This window comes from Pogona vitticeps, chromosome 1, assembly GCF_051106095.1.
Source record: "Pogona vitticeps strain Pit_001003342236 chromosome 1, PviZW2.1, whole genome shotgun sequence".
NCBI lineage: Eukaryota > Metazoa > Chordata > Lepidosauria > Squamata > Agamidae > Pogona > Pogona vitticeps.
Genome location: NC_135783.1, coordinates 292078600 through 292092750, shown reverse-complemented (window position 1 = coordinate 292092750; position 14151 = coordinate 292078600). Strand labels below are relative to the sequence as shown.

At 40.3% G+C, this 14151-nt stretch overlaps 1 protein-coding gene across 10 annotated transcripts in view; it reads left to right on the top strand.

Moving 5' to 3' along the window:
* CKAP5 (cytoskeleton associated protein 5) overlaps nt 1-14151 on the top strand; it is an 89247-nt gene that overhangs the window by 47849 nt on the left and 27247 nt on the right. For 6 of the 10 annotated variants that reach the window (XM_078389753.1, XM_078389760.1, XM_078389757.1 and 3 more), the window contains exons 25-32: nt 1296-1490; nt 2277-2409; nt 6152-6240; nt 11659-11724; nt 12003-12128; nt 12947-13096; nt 13500-13703; nt 13969-14104. In XM_078389753.1, coding sequence (XP_078245879.1) covers nt 1296-1490; nt 2277-2409; nt 6152-6240; nt 11659-11724; nt 12003-12128; nt 12947-13096; nt 13500-13703; nt 13969-14104 — 1099 coding nt within the window. The remainder of the gene's footprint in view (nt 1-1295; nt 1491-2276; nt 2410-6151; nt 6241-11658; nt 11725-12002; nt 12129-12946; nt 13097-13499; nt 13704-13968; nt 14105-14151) is intronic. The other 4 variants (XM_020799002.3, XM_078389774.1, XM_078389780.1 and 1 more) reach the window with 1 other exon arrangement.

Below are 14151 nucleotides of genomic sequence, written 5' to 3'. Positions count from 1 at the left end.
GGATTTTGGCCATAATATCATTAAGGCTATTTCTCTAATATCCTGTACACATGGAACATGCTCCAGTTGTAGCCCTAGCAAAAAAAAGGAATATTCTGATGTACTTTGCTCAGAAGCAAAGGAAACAGTTTGTGAAATGTAGGTCTGTATCAGCTAGTGTGTATTTTTATAGTTTCATCCCATGTATGTTTGTTGTTGTGTGGTTTCTTCATCAGCATCATTCTGTCCAGCTCTTTCTGTGGTGGTGCAAATATCTGCTGTGGCTGAGAGTCCTTTTTAAAACTTTGGTTGATTTTCCCAGCTGTGCTCCTACCTGATAAGAAACACCTAACAATAGTGGTTCATATGTTGGTAATCTCTAAAATAAACTACTGTAACACTTTCTATGTGGAGCTGCCCTTGAAGTCAGTATGGAAACTTCAGTAGGTACAAAACGCAGTGAGCAGACTGATTTTAGATACTAGCAGACATGAACACATATTCCCAATCTTGGCACACCTTCATTGGCTCCTTGTTAGTTTCTGTGTTCAATTTAAGGTGCTGGCCATAACCTCTAAAGCCCTTAATGGTTTAAGACCTCGATAGTTGGTGGAATGTCTCTCTTACAAAATAGCTACCCATCCCATATGCTCCCCGCAAGTCCTTAATGTTAACAATTACAACACCCAAGGAGGCCAAAGAAGAAAACAGCACTGAGAATCGAGCTTCATAATGGTTTGTTTCATCGACGTCGTTGATTAGTCGTTTAGTCGTGTCCGACTCTTTGTGACCCCATGGACCAGAGCACGCCAGGCCCTTCTATCTTCCACTGCCTCCTGGAGTTGTGTCAAATTCATGTTTGTTTAGTCTTCCATAATTATGCTCACTTTACAACTTGCATGGTATAAATCTGTATCTTCTAGATTTATAGGAAGATAAATTGACCAGATAGGCGGGGTATAAATGGAATGAATAAATAAATAAATAAAAAAATAAATATGTCTTATTACCTTAAGAATGCATGTAATTCAAATAGGGATTACATTTAGAGAAATGTTACATAGCGATAAGGTTACCTTGTAATAATCATAGAATTGTAGAAAACTTGTGTATCTGTACAAATGTTTTTTGTAATCTTGACGTCACTAGTATTCACGAATCAGTTTCTAATACAGTCTGCAACTTTCCCCAGTAAGCTGCTCAATGATGTACTAGATTCACTTTTTAATTTAAGTGCATTTCTAGGCATACAACGTAGTCCATATCTAAGGTATTATTGTTTACTACAGGGTTAAGGGAGTTCTCCTTTCTTTCAGCTTTTAGGTTGGCTGGCAGATAAGTTGCCAACTCTCCGTAGTGTCCCCTCAGACTTGGCTTTATGTGTGCCTCACCTGTACTCTTGCTTGGAGGATCGAAATGGAGATGTCCGTAAAAAGGCACAAGATGTATTGCCTTTCTTCATGATGCACCTGGGATTTGAGAAGATGGCCAAAGCCACTGGCAAGCTGAAGGTATAGCAAACGCTCATAGCATTTCTTTAGAGTGTGCCAAGTAGTTACCGTAGCTTAGTACAGATGGGTTGTGAGTGTGTACATGAAAGTAATATCATGAGTGACCTTTTGCTAAGTTGAACAATTATGATTTCTAGTTTTTTTTATTAAAGACTGTGTAAAGAAACTTTGGTACATCAAGTAAAATAGGTTTCTATTGCAGTTAGTACTCCAAAAGTAAGTTTCCTTTCCTTTCCCAGAACCCCCCCTTTTTTTTAAAATTTATGCTGCAATTGGTACTCCAAACATGAATTTCCTTTCTTTTCCATTCCATTAAGAGGGACGTGGTGGTGCTGCGGGCTAAACCGCAGAAGCCTGTGCTGCAGGGTCAGAAGACCAGCAGTCGTAAGATCGAATCCACGCGACGGAGTGAGCGCCCGTCGCTTGTCCCAGCTCCCGCCAACCTAGCGGTTCGAAAGCATGCAAATGCAAGTAGATAAATAGGGACCACCTCGGTGGGAAGGTAACAGCGTTCCGTGTCTAAGTCGCACTGGCCATGTGACCACAGAAGATTGTCTTCGGACAAAACGCTGGCTCCATGGCTTGGAAACGGGGATGAGCACCGCCCCCTAGAGTCGAACACGACTGGACAAAAATTGTCAAGGGGAACCTTTACCTTTACCTTAAGAAAAAATACTATTTTCCATGCAGTGGCTTGTAAACCTGAAGAAATGTATTATGCTCCTATTTAGTATTTTAAGTGAACTGTAACATAGGTTTCTTCAGGCACTTATTTTTATTCTCTAGCCAGCTTCCAAAGACCAAGTACTGGCCATGCTTGAAAAAGCCAAAGCCAATATGCCTGCCAAACCTGCGCCACCTAACAAGACATCTTCCAGATCAATAGGAGCAGCTCCAGCCAAATCACAGTCTGCATCAGGTAATCTTGATCCTGCTAACCTGTCTCATTTGAGAGAGGCCAGATTTTCAGCAGGAGTGAAGTTCCACTGTGAACATAACTATTTATATATCAGAACTGTCAATAGTTAAAAATGGAGGCACTGAAGAACTCATGGGAGTATAAACCATAAGAGCCAACTGAGGTATTTTGAGTTACTACAGTAGACTAACTTTCTGTAGCAAAGCAAGTGGGACTTAATACCAGAACTTTTTCAGATGTGATAAATTAGAAATGGTTTTGTCCTAACGTATTTGGCAAAATCCTGTTGTGTTACTGGCACAACAAACATAGAACACTGGAAACGTTTAATGTACACTACTTGAAAGCTTTCTATTTCCTTGTTTCATGTTCTGAGGCTCTCCCAGGCTCCCTTTTGCCCTAGGGGAGCCTTGAGAATTGTGGGGGGAGGGCAGTTTTTAACATTCAAAAATTGCTACTAGAATCGCTGGTGACAGTGATCCACTGATGATTTTTCAATTTTTAAAGGCTTCACCCCTTTCCCTCTCCCAAGGCTCCCAAAGGCTTTCCCAGAGCAAAAGATAGCCAAAGGGAGCCTTGGAACCGAAAGCAGGTGGATATGACTTATAATTATTGTAAATTAAACATTGCCAGTGTCTGATCGAAATTATGCCAGCCACAAAGTTATGCAACTGGATTTTGCCCTCTATGTTTGTCTGTAGTATATGGTAAAATTGGGAAAACTTCCAGGTTACTTTCTCTGGTGTCATGTCCCAGGTATGAGCTGTGTAGAGGAACTGTACAGATTTAGATGTATGCATGACTTCTGTTAGGGTCAGCTAGTCAAGAGCATGTTCTTTGCATGTATTAATTATATTATTATTATTAATTAAACTTCTACCTCACCCATCTAGTGGCAAGTAACTATTCTGGGCAGCTTACAACAGAAAGATGCATACAATAAAACACCAAAGAAAAGAAACATCTCATCCCTATAATCCCTTGTGTCTCAAATGAACCCAAGTCTCAAGATGATGTCTATAATATCAGCTTAAGCAATAAAATAATTAACTATCAAATAAATAAATGGGAAGCAAATTGTTAAAGGCCTGGCAAAAAGCCATGTTTTTATTTGTCTTCTGAATACTAGGAGGGTGGGGGCCCAGATGCACCTCCAGTGGTAGTGAATTCCACAAAGAGGTGGCCACCACTGAGAAGGCTAAGTCCCTAGTTGTAGACTTCCATGCCTCCCTTGAAGTGGCCACCTGCAACATGAAGGATTGGTAGGATGGATGATAGATCTGAGGGAAAGGTGCTCTACTAGATAGCAAGGTCCTCAACTCTTCAGGGTTTGTATGTCAGCATTAACACCTTGAACGTGGTCCAGAAGCATACCAGCAGACTGGCCAGGATAGGGAAAATATGTTCATACTTAGATGTCCCTGATATAATTCTGGCCACTGCTTTTTGCACCTGCTCCAGCTTCAGAATGGCCTTCAAGGGTAGCCACCATAGAGAACATTGCAATAATCAATCTTTGAGACTGCCAGCATGTGAACTGTATTGTTAGGGATTTCCTGTTCAGATAGGAGTGAAGATGTGCGATCTGCCTAAGTTGAAGAAAAGCAGACATGGCTACAGCGGGGATCTGATTTTCCTTTGAAAGGGCTGGGTCCACAAGCTCACCTAGATTGTGAACCTGATCCTTCAGGGGATGTGACCCCCATCCATAGCAGGCAGAAGCCATTCTGATTGATCAGGATCATCTCCTAACAACAGGATCTTCATCTTCTTAGGATTCAACTTCAGCCTATTAGCCTTCACCCAATCCATTACCTAGGCCAGGCAGGGTCTGCACAACTTCTCTTGTTGAAGGTGAAAAGGAGAAATAGAGTTGTGTGTCATCAGCATTCTGATGGCAACACACTCCAAATTTCCAGGTGACCTCCTTCAGTGGCCTCATGTTGAACAACATTGGGGAGATGATTGAGCCACCTGATGCCAGTTGTTGAGAAGGAACCGGAGCCAGCACAGTGCCATACTCCCAGGAGTACAGCATTGGTCCAGGAGGATACCGTGGTCGATGGTATCGAAGGCTGCTGAAAGATCCAGGAGAGCCAACAGGGTCACACTCTCTCAGTTGGCCTCTCATAACAGGTCATTGAACAGAGTGACCAAAAGAGTCTCAGTCCCATGGCACAGCCTGAGCCCCAGTTGAAATGGATCAAGATTATTGATGTCCTCTGGGAATGCCTGCAATTTATCTGCCACCCAACTGGGCAATAGTTACTTAAACCATCTGTCTCCACATTGGCCTTTCAAAGAACAGATTGAACCATTGTCTCCTTCAGGCAGCAGGGCAAATACCTCTCCTGCAAAGAGGAATTTATTATCTGGGTGGCCCATTCAACTGTTACCTGCTTGGCAGATTCTAAGAGCTTATTACCAGATGCTTTCCAGCTGTCTCATTTGCTTCCTGGCTTGCAACTCATCTACCTCATCCAAGGCATTTCAGAATCCAGTTGGATCCAATAGACTCCATGGGTGGACCCATCCTACTGGGTCCCATCTCTTTATGAAGGGAGAGGTTGCCATTGAGAACCCAGATTATTGTATGAACTAATCTGACCATGACGAGGAGTGAACATAGTCACCTTCAGATCTTCATCACCTTGCCCAGCCAAGAATACCAGGTTGAGTGTATTGCCCACCACATGTGTGGGGCCATTTACCTGTTGGAACAGTCCAATGGATGTCATGGTTTTCATGAAGCCCAAGCCCAAACTGACAACCAGTTCTTCAACATATATGTTGAAGTCCCTCAGGAGTACAAGCATAGGGGACCACAACAGCGCAGTGGGAACAAAGTCAGCCTCAGAAGGTCACATGGAGAATGGTACACAAGTACCAATCCCAATCTATCTGAGTGGTCTATAGACAGATGGAGGTGCTCTAATACAAGACAGGCCAAGGCAGCAATCCTGCTGACCTTGACAGAATCTTAAACACAGTAACAACTTCCCCTCCCCAGAGCTCTGGTCTGCCCTGATGTTGGCTGGAATAACGTGGGAGACAAATATGGGAGAGGGTTTAACCGTCCCTCAGTGCCCACCCAGGTCTCTGTTATACGTGCCAGGTCAGCCTTCCCTCCCCCAAGAAAAGCCCTCTTAATTTCCCAAGTACAGAAAAATGTCCCTAGACAATAAGACTTAAGGCCCCTAACTAAAGACAGAGACTAAAATCAATAGCCACAAAATTGATATCTAAAAATAATAATCACTAATGCCTATAAAACATTAATACCTATAAATTAATATCTACAACAAATAATTACGCATTAAAGGTGGGTCATTTCAATCTTACTTATATAATGGAAAGCACTCTTGGTATAACTTTTCTGTAAGACTCAAGATTTTGGAGTATGTGTGCTTTAAATGGGTTATATTATCTGGCAGATAATGTTTTCTTAAAGAAAAAATATGTTGAATACAAAGAGTTACTTTGATTATACTCAAGCATTTGAATGTTTCAGATTGAATTGATGGTTTGTTTTTTAGCTGATTGCCTTTTCTTTCCATATTACAAATTACTTCTGAAAGTCTCCTTGATTACAAAAGCAGTACACAGTGTAAAAGTAGGAGGAACTGTTTGATTAATGTAAGCCAAAAGATCCCTTGACTGTCAGGCACTTGTTTCATGTTGATTTGATTCCAACTTTATTGGGTAGTTTATATCTCCTGGTGTTTCATCTTTTACTGCTAAGGTTTTGGTGAAGAGTCTTCCTCTAGCACTGTGGAGACCAAGGTAGATGCCAAAAAGGCCAAAGCAGGAGGAACTGCCCCTAAAACTAAGGTAAATTCCTCTGCACAAATAAAATATTGGACAGTATTCAGTCTAGGTGTTTGTCAGTGATCCCAATCTGCCATATTATTCCACTGTAGCTTTTGTAATGTCATTATGTCTCCTTCACTCTAAAAAGTGTTCTTGACATGAATAGAGTGAATTCTATTAATGCTTGTGAATATAATTACTGTACATATAAGTACAGTACATAGCAGTCCATGTTTGGAGGTTGTATATTTTCTGCTTATGTACTAATGAATATCATGCAGCTCATCTATTATAAAAACTTGTGCTGTTGTATGAATTCCTTAAAGACATTGTCGAATCTTTTGAATCAATCTTAATTGCACAAGTAATATTTATTCAGTGACCTAAATTAAGGACATGTTTTGCTGGAGACTTTGAAGCATGTTTGTCAGCCCTCGTATCACAATGATCCTTCTAATAACCTTCTTTTGAAGGCAGATGCATCTATTTAAAGAAACCTTTACGAGGTTGCTTGAGAAAAACTGGGGATTTTTAGAATGTATACATCTTCAGAAAAGTACTGTTGGCATAGACATAGAAAATATGTTTTTGATTCTCATACTTAGAAACATTTTCCACATTGTATGTGTCTTTTCTGAAAGTGTGTGTTCTATTGTTGTTTAGTTGTTAAGTTGTGTCCGACTCTTCCTGACCCCATGGATCAGAGCACGCCAGGCCCTCGTGTCTTCCACTGCCTCCAGGAGTTTGGTCAAATTCATGTTGGTTGCTTCGATGACATTGTAACCATCTCGTCCTCTGTCATCCCCTTCTCCTCTTGCTGTCACACTTTCCCAATATCAGGGTCTTTTCCAGGGAGTCTTCTCATGAGATAGCCAAAGTACTAGAGCCTCAGCTTCAGGATCTGTCCTTCTAGTGAGCACTCAGGGTTGATTTCCTTCAAAATGGATAGCTTTGTTCTCCTTGCAGTCCAGGGGACTCTCAAGAGTCTCCTCCAGTACCATAATTCAAAAGCATCAATTCCTCAGCAGTCAGCCTTCTTTATGGTGCAGCTCTCACTTTCCTACATCACTACTGGAAAAACCATAGATTTTACTATGCGGACCTTTGTCGGCAAGGTGATGTCTCTGCTTTTTAAGATGCTGTCTAGGTTTGTCATCACTTTCCTCCCAAGAAGCAGGTGTCTTTTAATTTTGTGGCTGCTGTCACCATCTGCAGTAATCATGGAGAAAGTAAAATCTGTCACTGCCTCCATATCTTCCCCTTCTATTTTCCAGGAGGCAATGGGGCCAGTGGCCATCATCTTAGTTGTTGTTGTTGTTGTTGTTGTTGTTGTTTTTTTGACATTGAGCTTCAGACCATTTTTTGTACTCTCCTTTTCACCCTCATTAAGAGGTTCTTTAATTCTTCCTCCCTTTTTGCCATCAGAGTGAGGTTCTTGATATTTCTTCTGGCAATCTTAATTCTGGCTAGGGATTCATCCAGTCCAGCTTTTCGCATAATGTATTCTGCATAGAGGTTAAATAAGCAGGGAGACGATATACAGTCTTGTCGTCCTTTCCCAATTTTGAACCAGTCAGTTGTTCCATATCCAGTTCTAGCTGTTGCTTCCTGTCCCACATATAGATTTCTCAGGAGATAAAGTGGTCAGGCACTCCCATTTGTTTAAGAACTTGCCATAGTTTGCTGTGGTCCACACAGTCAAAGGCTTTTGCGTCATCAATGAAGCAGAAGTAGATGTTTTTCTGGAACTCTCTGGCTTTCTCCATAATCCAGCGCATGTTAGCAATTTGGTCTCGAGTTCCTCTGCCCCTTTGAAATCCAGCTTGTACTTCTGGAAGTTCTCGGTCCACATACTGCTGAAGACTACCTTGTAGGATTTTGAGCATAACCTTGTTAGTTATTTACAAATCTGAAAGAGCATTTCGCTTTGTTTATTGGTTGACTAAATTGATTGCAAGAGAGAAGTGAACTGCAGTTTCTTTGTTGCTTCTGTTCACCAATCCTTAAGATTTTTGCTTCTCTTGACAGTAATTCACGAAACTAAAGTTCAGTGACAGAAGACTTCTATCTAGCTGAATCTGACTCTGGAGTCCTCTATTTCTGTATTGTGCTATTTGTAACATACCTACTGTAGTATTTTAAGCCTTTGTTTTCTGAAATTATGAATCTAAATTTCTACCTCACTCCTGTTTCAACAAGACTGTGTTTCAGGATCATAGTATCTACTGGTGATGGACACTTACCATAGTTCAGCTATGGTTCAGCAGATTCGGCCTACAGGTGTTGTGCAGGCACTCTGGATTCTTCACCTCACCTCTTCCTGCAGGTGTCCGCTCAGAGGAGGAAGCAGGGCATGGGAGGAGGTGGGGCATGGAATCCTGGGCACCTATACAACTCCTGTGGGCCCATTCTGCCAAACCTCACCAAACTTCAGCAAGTACCCATCTTTATTATCTACTTAAAGGAGAGGGAAGACGCTGGGTTGTCACAGACTAGATTGCCATCAATAATTAGATTTTAGCTGTTTTCCACTATCGTGTGCTGTCTATCCCATCTAGGGATCTCGCCTCACGTTTTTCTTCCTTTACTCATCAGAAATAGTATAATAATATCTTAAAACTGGAACTGGAAGGTACTGCCTGAATCACCGAGTCCAGCCTCTGTCAAGGAGGTACAGTGGGGAATTGAACTCCCAGCTTCTGTCTCCACAACCAGATATCTAAACCTCTTGAGTTATCCAGGAATAGCACTAGTAATATAAGATCTAAAGATCCTTCTTGGCTTTGTAGTACCATTGATCTCTTTTCAGACATTCATCTTTTAGAGCGCAAAAACTCCATTTAATTCTGGGCTTTATCTTTTCACAAACAAGCACAAATATACCCATAGAAATATGGCAAAACAGACTTGTTCAGCAAAGTAATAGTGACTGGCTGCATAAAAGAGATGTGTTTTTTTAAAATGCAATTGTTGTAGTTTTATTATTTTTGATGTACTTTTGGCTGTTATTACCTAACAGTTTTAATATTATATCTGTTCAGCTGTTTTAATAATAATTTATTATTTTTTAGTTTTTAATACCGTTTCTTTTACTATTGTAAGCTGCCTTGGTCCTCTTAAGGAGAAATATTGGATTTGGATATATAAAAATCATATAAGAATTCAACAGGTCTTGTGGCCCTTTATGAAAGGAAGGTTGTATATTTAGAAGCCTATAAATATTTAACAGAAGAATCAAGAAAGCACATTATGTTCCCTTGCCCTTTCCAAGCCTGCTTTTGTTCTGCCGAAGACAATCATTGCTTTCTTGTCTTTGTTCTGCCAAAAACAATAATTGCTTCTTACTTTGTGCTGCTCATCTCTCTCTGTCATGAGCTGATGGAGAGGATGGTTAGGAGCCTGTGTATCTGTTTTGCCTGGAAGAGTGGGTTGGAAAAGAGAGAAAGAGGAACTAACTGATGGAGGCTGTGGACCAAATAAGGTGTCCATGACATGTATTGCTGATTGACAACCACATAAGGAACTTTTAAATAGAAAATGTATTTATTTCTGTCATTTATATACCATCCAAACTGGCACACAGCAATATTCTGGGTGATGTGCATCTAAAAACAGTGATATAACAAACAAAAAAAGAAAGAAAAACACACAAAATCAAACAACAGTAAACAAAAATAGATCAGCACAATACCCTAATGGTACAACATACCGGAGCAGCAGTACAGGTGCGAATAACTTCGAAAAAGGCTGCCTTCAAAGACCTCTCGGAAGAGATGGGTCTTCAACAGCCTCTTAAAGCTAGGGAGAGAGTGAGCCAGGCGTAGCTCAACTGGGAGGTGATTCCAAAGAGATGGTGCCACCACCAAGAAGGCCTGACTTCTTGTTGAAGTTTCTCTGGTCTCTTTTGGTGTTGCCATCTATAGGGAAATGGCCTGAGAGGATTTGGTGGTGCAGGAGGATGACTTTTGGAAAGACACTCTGACAGGTAATACCGTATGGTTGATTGATTACAAATAATGTCTACTACAGACCCCAAAATGGCATTTCCAAAATATTTTCTAAGAGTCAGTTTTTAAAAGCCAGTCTTAGAGCCCAGAGGCTTTACAGAAAAGTACTTTTTTTTCTGCTGCCAGAAGCTCAGATTAACTTTTTACCAAAACCCCCTTGAATCTCCTCAGGCATAATGGGTAATAGTGACTCAGCACTCACCAAATAATATCCATGGTGATTCTTAAAATTTGAAGCAATTTGCCTCTGAATGTTACACCACTACTGGATTAACTATGCGAGAGGTTTTGGTCCATGGGTTTTTATTAAGGGAATAAACATGTATGCATCTGAATTTCTTGTTGATGGTATAACATGTTGGTTTGTTGAGATCTATTGAGATCTCAACAAAGACCCTGCTATTCATGCCATCACCTAAATTTTGAAAGGCAGCAAAAACTAGACTTTTCTGAAAGGTCTTTGGGCTCTATGACAGAGTTTTAAAAACTGACTTTTTGAAAAAAATTTGGATTTGTTTTTATATCTGTTTTTGGAGGTTTTTAACTGAATGTTTTTAATTTGTTCTAATTTCAATGGAAATTGTCTTTAGAGCCCTAGCAGGCAGGAAGGTGAGGAACATATATGCTAAACAAAATAAATAGACCAACTACACTTAGTGCAAGCCACTCTTCCTTGAGTTCAGATATCTCAAGGAACTGAAGTTTGGCTTAAAACAGTTGTTCTCACTCACTCCATGTGAGGAAGAAGGAAATCTATGAGCCCAAAGATCATATACTGTAGATTGTTTCCTATGATAAATAAAACATGGTTCAACTTTATGTCTGAATGGAATCATCTTGTCTAAAGGGCAGGGTGTATTTCTGTCAGTTTCCAAAAATGAAGATACGGTATTCAGCTAGTCTTTTGATGTGCTTCAAATTATAAAAAGATTTTTAATTATAAGGCATGACATATTGTAACATATTACCTCCCCTGAAACACCAAAGAAAAATTAAGAAGTAGTGAAAATGTTCAGAAATAATATGAGTTAGTAGCTCCTCTTGAATTTTGAAGACCAATAAATCTTCTCATCTTTCATAAGAAAAAAAGATTATCCCAGGAAGCTGATTTGACTCTGTTGCTGTAAAAAATGAGGAATCCAATATAACGGTGCTGTTTTAGGGCAGAAAAAACAGCATATTGGGATTTTCTACCAATTGCTATCTTATATGTCATTTGCACGTCAGTACTCTTAGATTCTTAGTACCTCAATCAAATTGTGCGTGAACAAATTTACTCATAACAAAGGATGTTCTATATTCTCTTTAATGCAAAGGCAAACATCTTTAGAACAATGCTGATGTGACATATGTATCAGGTCTGAGGTTTCAGCGTTTAAACTATGATATGGAGCCTGCTGTTAATCACTGAGTGTTTTATGACTTGTTTCAGCATTCTGATGCTAATACAAGCTTCACCAAAGGCAGTAATGTGACAAAGAACAGACCTATCAAACCGGTAATAAGTGGGTACCACTAATGACCAGTGCACTGATCATTATACACTTGCTATTACTAAAAACTGTGCAGTCCGGTGTGTTTTCTGTTCACAGTACTTACATGTACACCTGATGGCTTCAGCGCACTTTCTAATACAACATTTGTATGGGTGAGAAGTTTGCTATGCATGGTGGTGGGATAGGGTTTGTTCTATTTAGTCCCACACATCGATTGGAATCTAAAATAAAGTGATTGATGTTGTATTGGGGTGTGTTTACTGTTGTTTTGCTTTTGTAGGGTATACAGGGGAAGAAGGTACCAAGCAAGTCCAACCTGAAGGAAGATGATGATAGATCTGGCCCAGTTTTTATTGTGGTTCCAAATGGGAAAGAACAAAGGATGAAAGATGAAAAAGGATTAAAAGTAAGAGAAACTGACAGCATCTAATCTCAAGTACTGTACTGAAAAATTAGTACTATTCTGAGCTCAAGTTTACTTTGGTACACCACCTGCTAGTTGTATGGTATCATTCTAAGGCTACAGTGGATATAAAAAGTTTACACACTCCTTTTAAAATGTCAAGTGTCTGTGATGTAAAAAAATGAGGCAAAGATAAATCATTTCAGAACTTTTTCCACCTTTAATGAGACCTATGAACTGTACACCTCAGTTGAACAACAAACTGAAATCTTATAGGTGGAGGAAAGTAAAAATAAAAAGCTTTGGAACCGGCCCATCCACTCTCACACTGCTGCGCTGCCAGTGTCCTGCTCTTCTTGCCAATTGCAGAAGTAACTCCATCATTACCTTGTTAGGCTGGTCCCTCCAGGCAGGGGGCAGGAGGATGAGTCTCCCTGCATGGCTGCTGAGTGGCCAGCTGAGCAGGGAGATGGCAGAGCTATTCTGTGATTGGTGGGAAAAGCGGGACACTGGCGGTATGGTCGCGAGCGAGTGGATGGGCTGATTCTGAGGGCCGGACCTGCATTAGTTGCAACTGGGATGAGGATATTCATATTTGTTTATGAATACGAATATCCCCATCTCTAAGTACTAGCTATATAATTTGAGCCTGAGCATTGTAATTAAATACAGCATTGATAACCAAATAACTCACTGCATGCTTTTTTAAAAATTTCAACTCTTTTCTCCCATGGACTAAAGAAGTTAGAGAAAACTACTCTAGCCTAAATTACTAACTTCCTCGTTTGTTTCAAGTAGAATGCTGTGTTTCTCTCTCTCAGGTTTTGAAATGGAATTTCACTACACCTCGTGATGAATATATTGAACAGTTGAAGACTCAAATGTCCAGCTGTGTTGCTAAGTGGTTACAAGATGAGATGTTCCATGCAGATTTTCAACACCACAACAAAGCTCTTGGTGTAATGATTGAGGTAAGGAAAATCAGTTTGTTATTATAGTAGATTAAAGTGTACAGGAGCAGCTGGTGGTGGATGTATGAACTTGCTTCCCTAAGCAAGCAGGCTTTGGAAACACCCTGCTCAATTTAGAGAGTTCTATAATATACTTTCATAATACACCTTAACAACAGTGTAATCCAACTTTGCCTCCCAGGTTTCCCATCAAAGCATTGTGCAGCAGGTGTCTGAAATGCACTTAATTACAGTTTCTGGTACAAGTAGCTATTATGTGTCCTGTATCACCCATGTTCAGTAACTCTGATACCAGAAAAATCACCTGGTGAAAGTCACTGGTTAGTCAAATGGTTCTTCCTTGATCTTGTTGTATATACTACCCTGTATCAAAAGTTGACCCTGTCATCTGTTTTCTTTCAAGCATTTGGAGAGTGAAAAGGAGGGAGTTATCAATTGTTTGGATCTGATCCTAAAATGGCTTACCCTGAGATTTTTTGACACTAACACAAGTGTCCTGATGAAGACTCTGGAGTACCTCAAACTGCTCTTTACCATGTTGAACCAAGAAGAGTACCATCTTACTGAAAATGAGGCCACCTCCTTCATCCCATATCTTATTTTAAAGGTATGCAGTGTTGTAAAACTGAGTAGTTGATCTTAACAGATATCTAGAGATTAAAAATCCAAGTTATGTTACTTACAGATTACATTAAAGTGCTGTGATTGGACGGCAGCCCCATCAGAGCCCTCAAGTAGGCAGTAGGAAACTGGAAGGCAGTTACTCATTTCGGCAGGAGGATATATTCAGTAATGGACTAAATTCTATTGTCCAGAAAGTCAAGGATCATGTGATCCCCCATCTAGGATCACTGTTTCGTCTTATCTTTCAGGTTGGAGAACCAAAAGATGTTGTCCGTAGGGATGTGCGTGCCATTCTGAATAGGATGTGCCTTGTCTACCCAGCCAGCAAGATGTTCACTTTCATAATGGAAGGAACAAAGTCAAAGAATTCAAAACAGCGGGCAGGTGGGAAACTTCATCATAAACTGTTGATCATTGACATATACTACAGA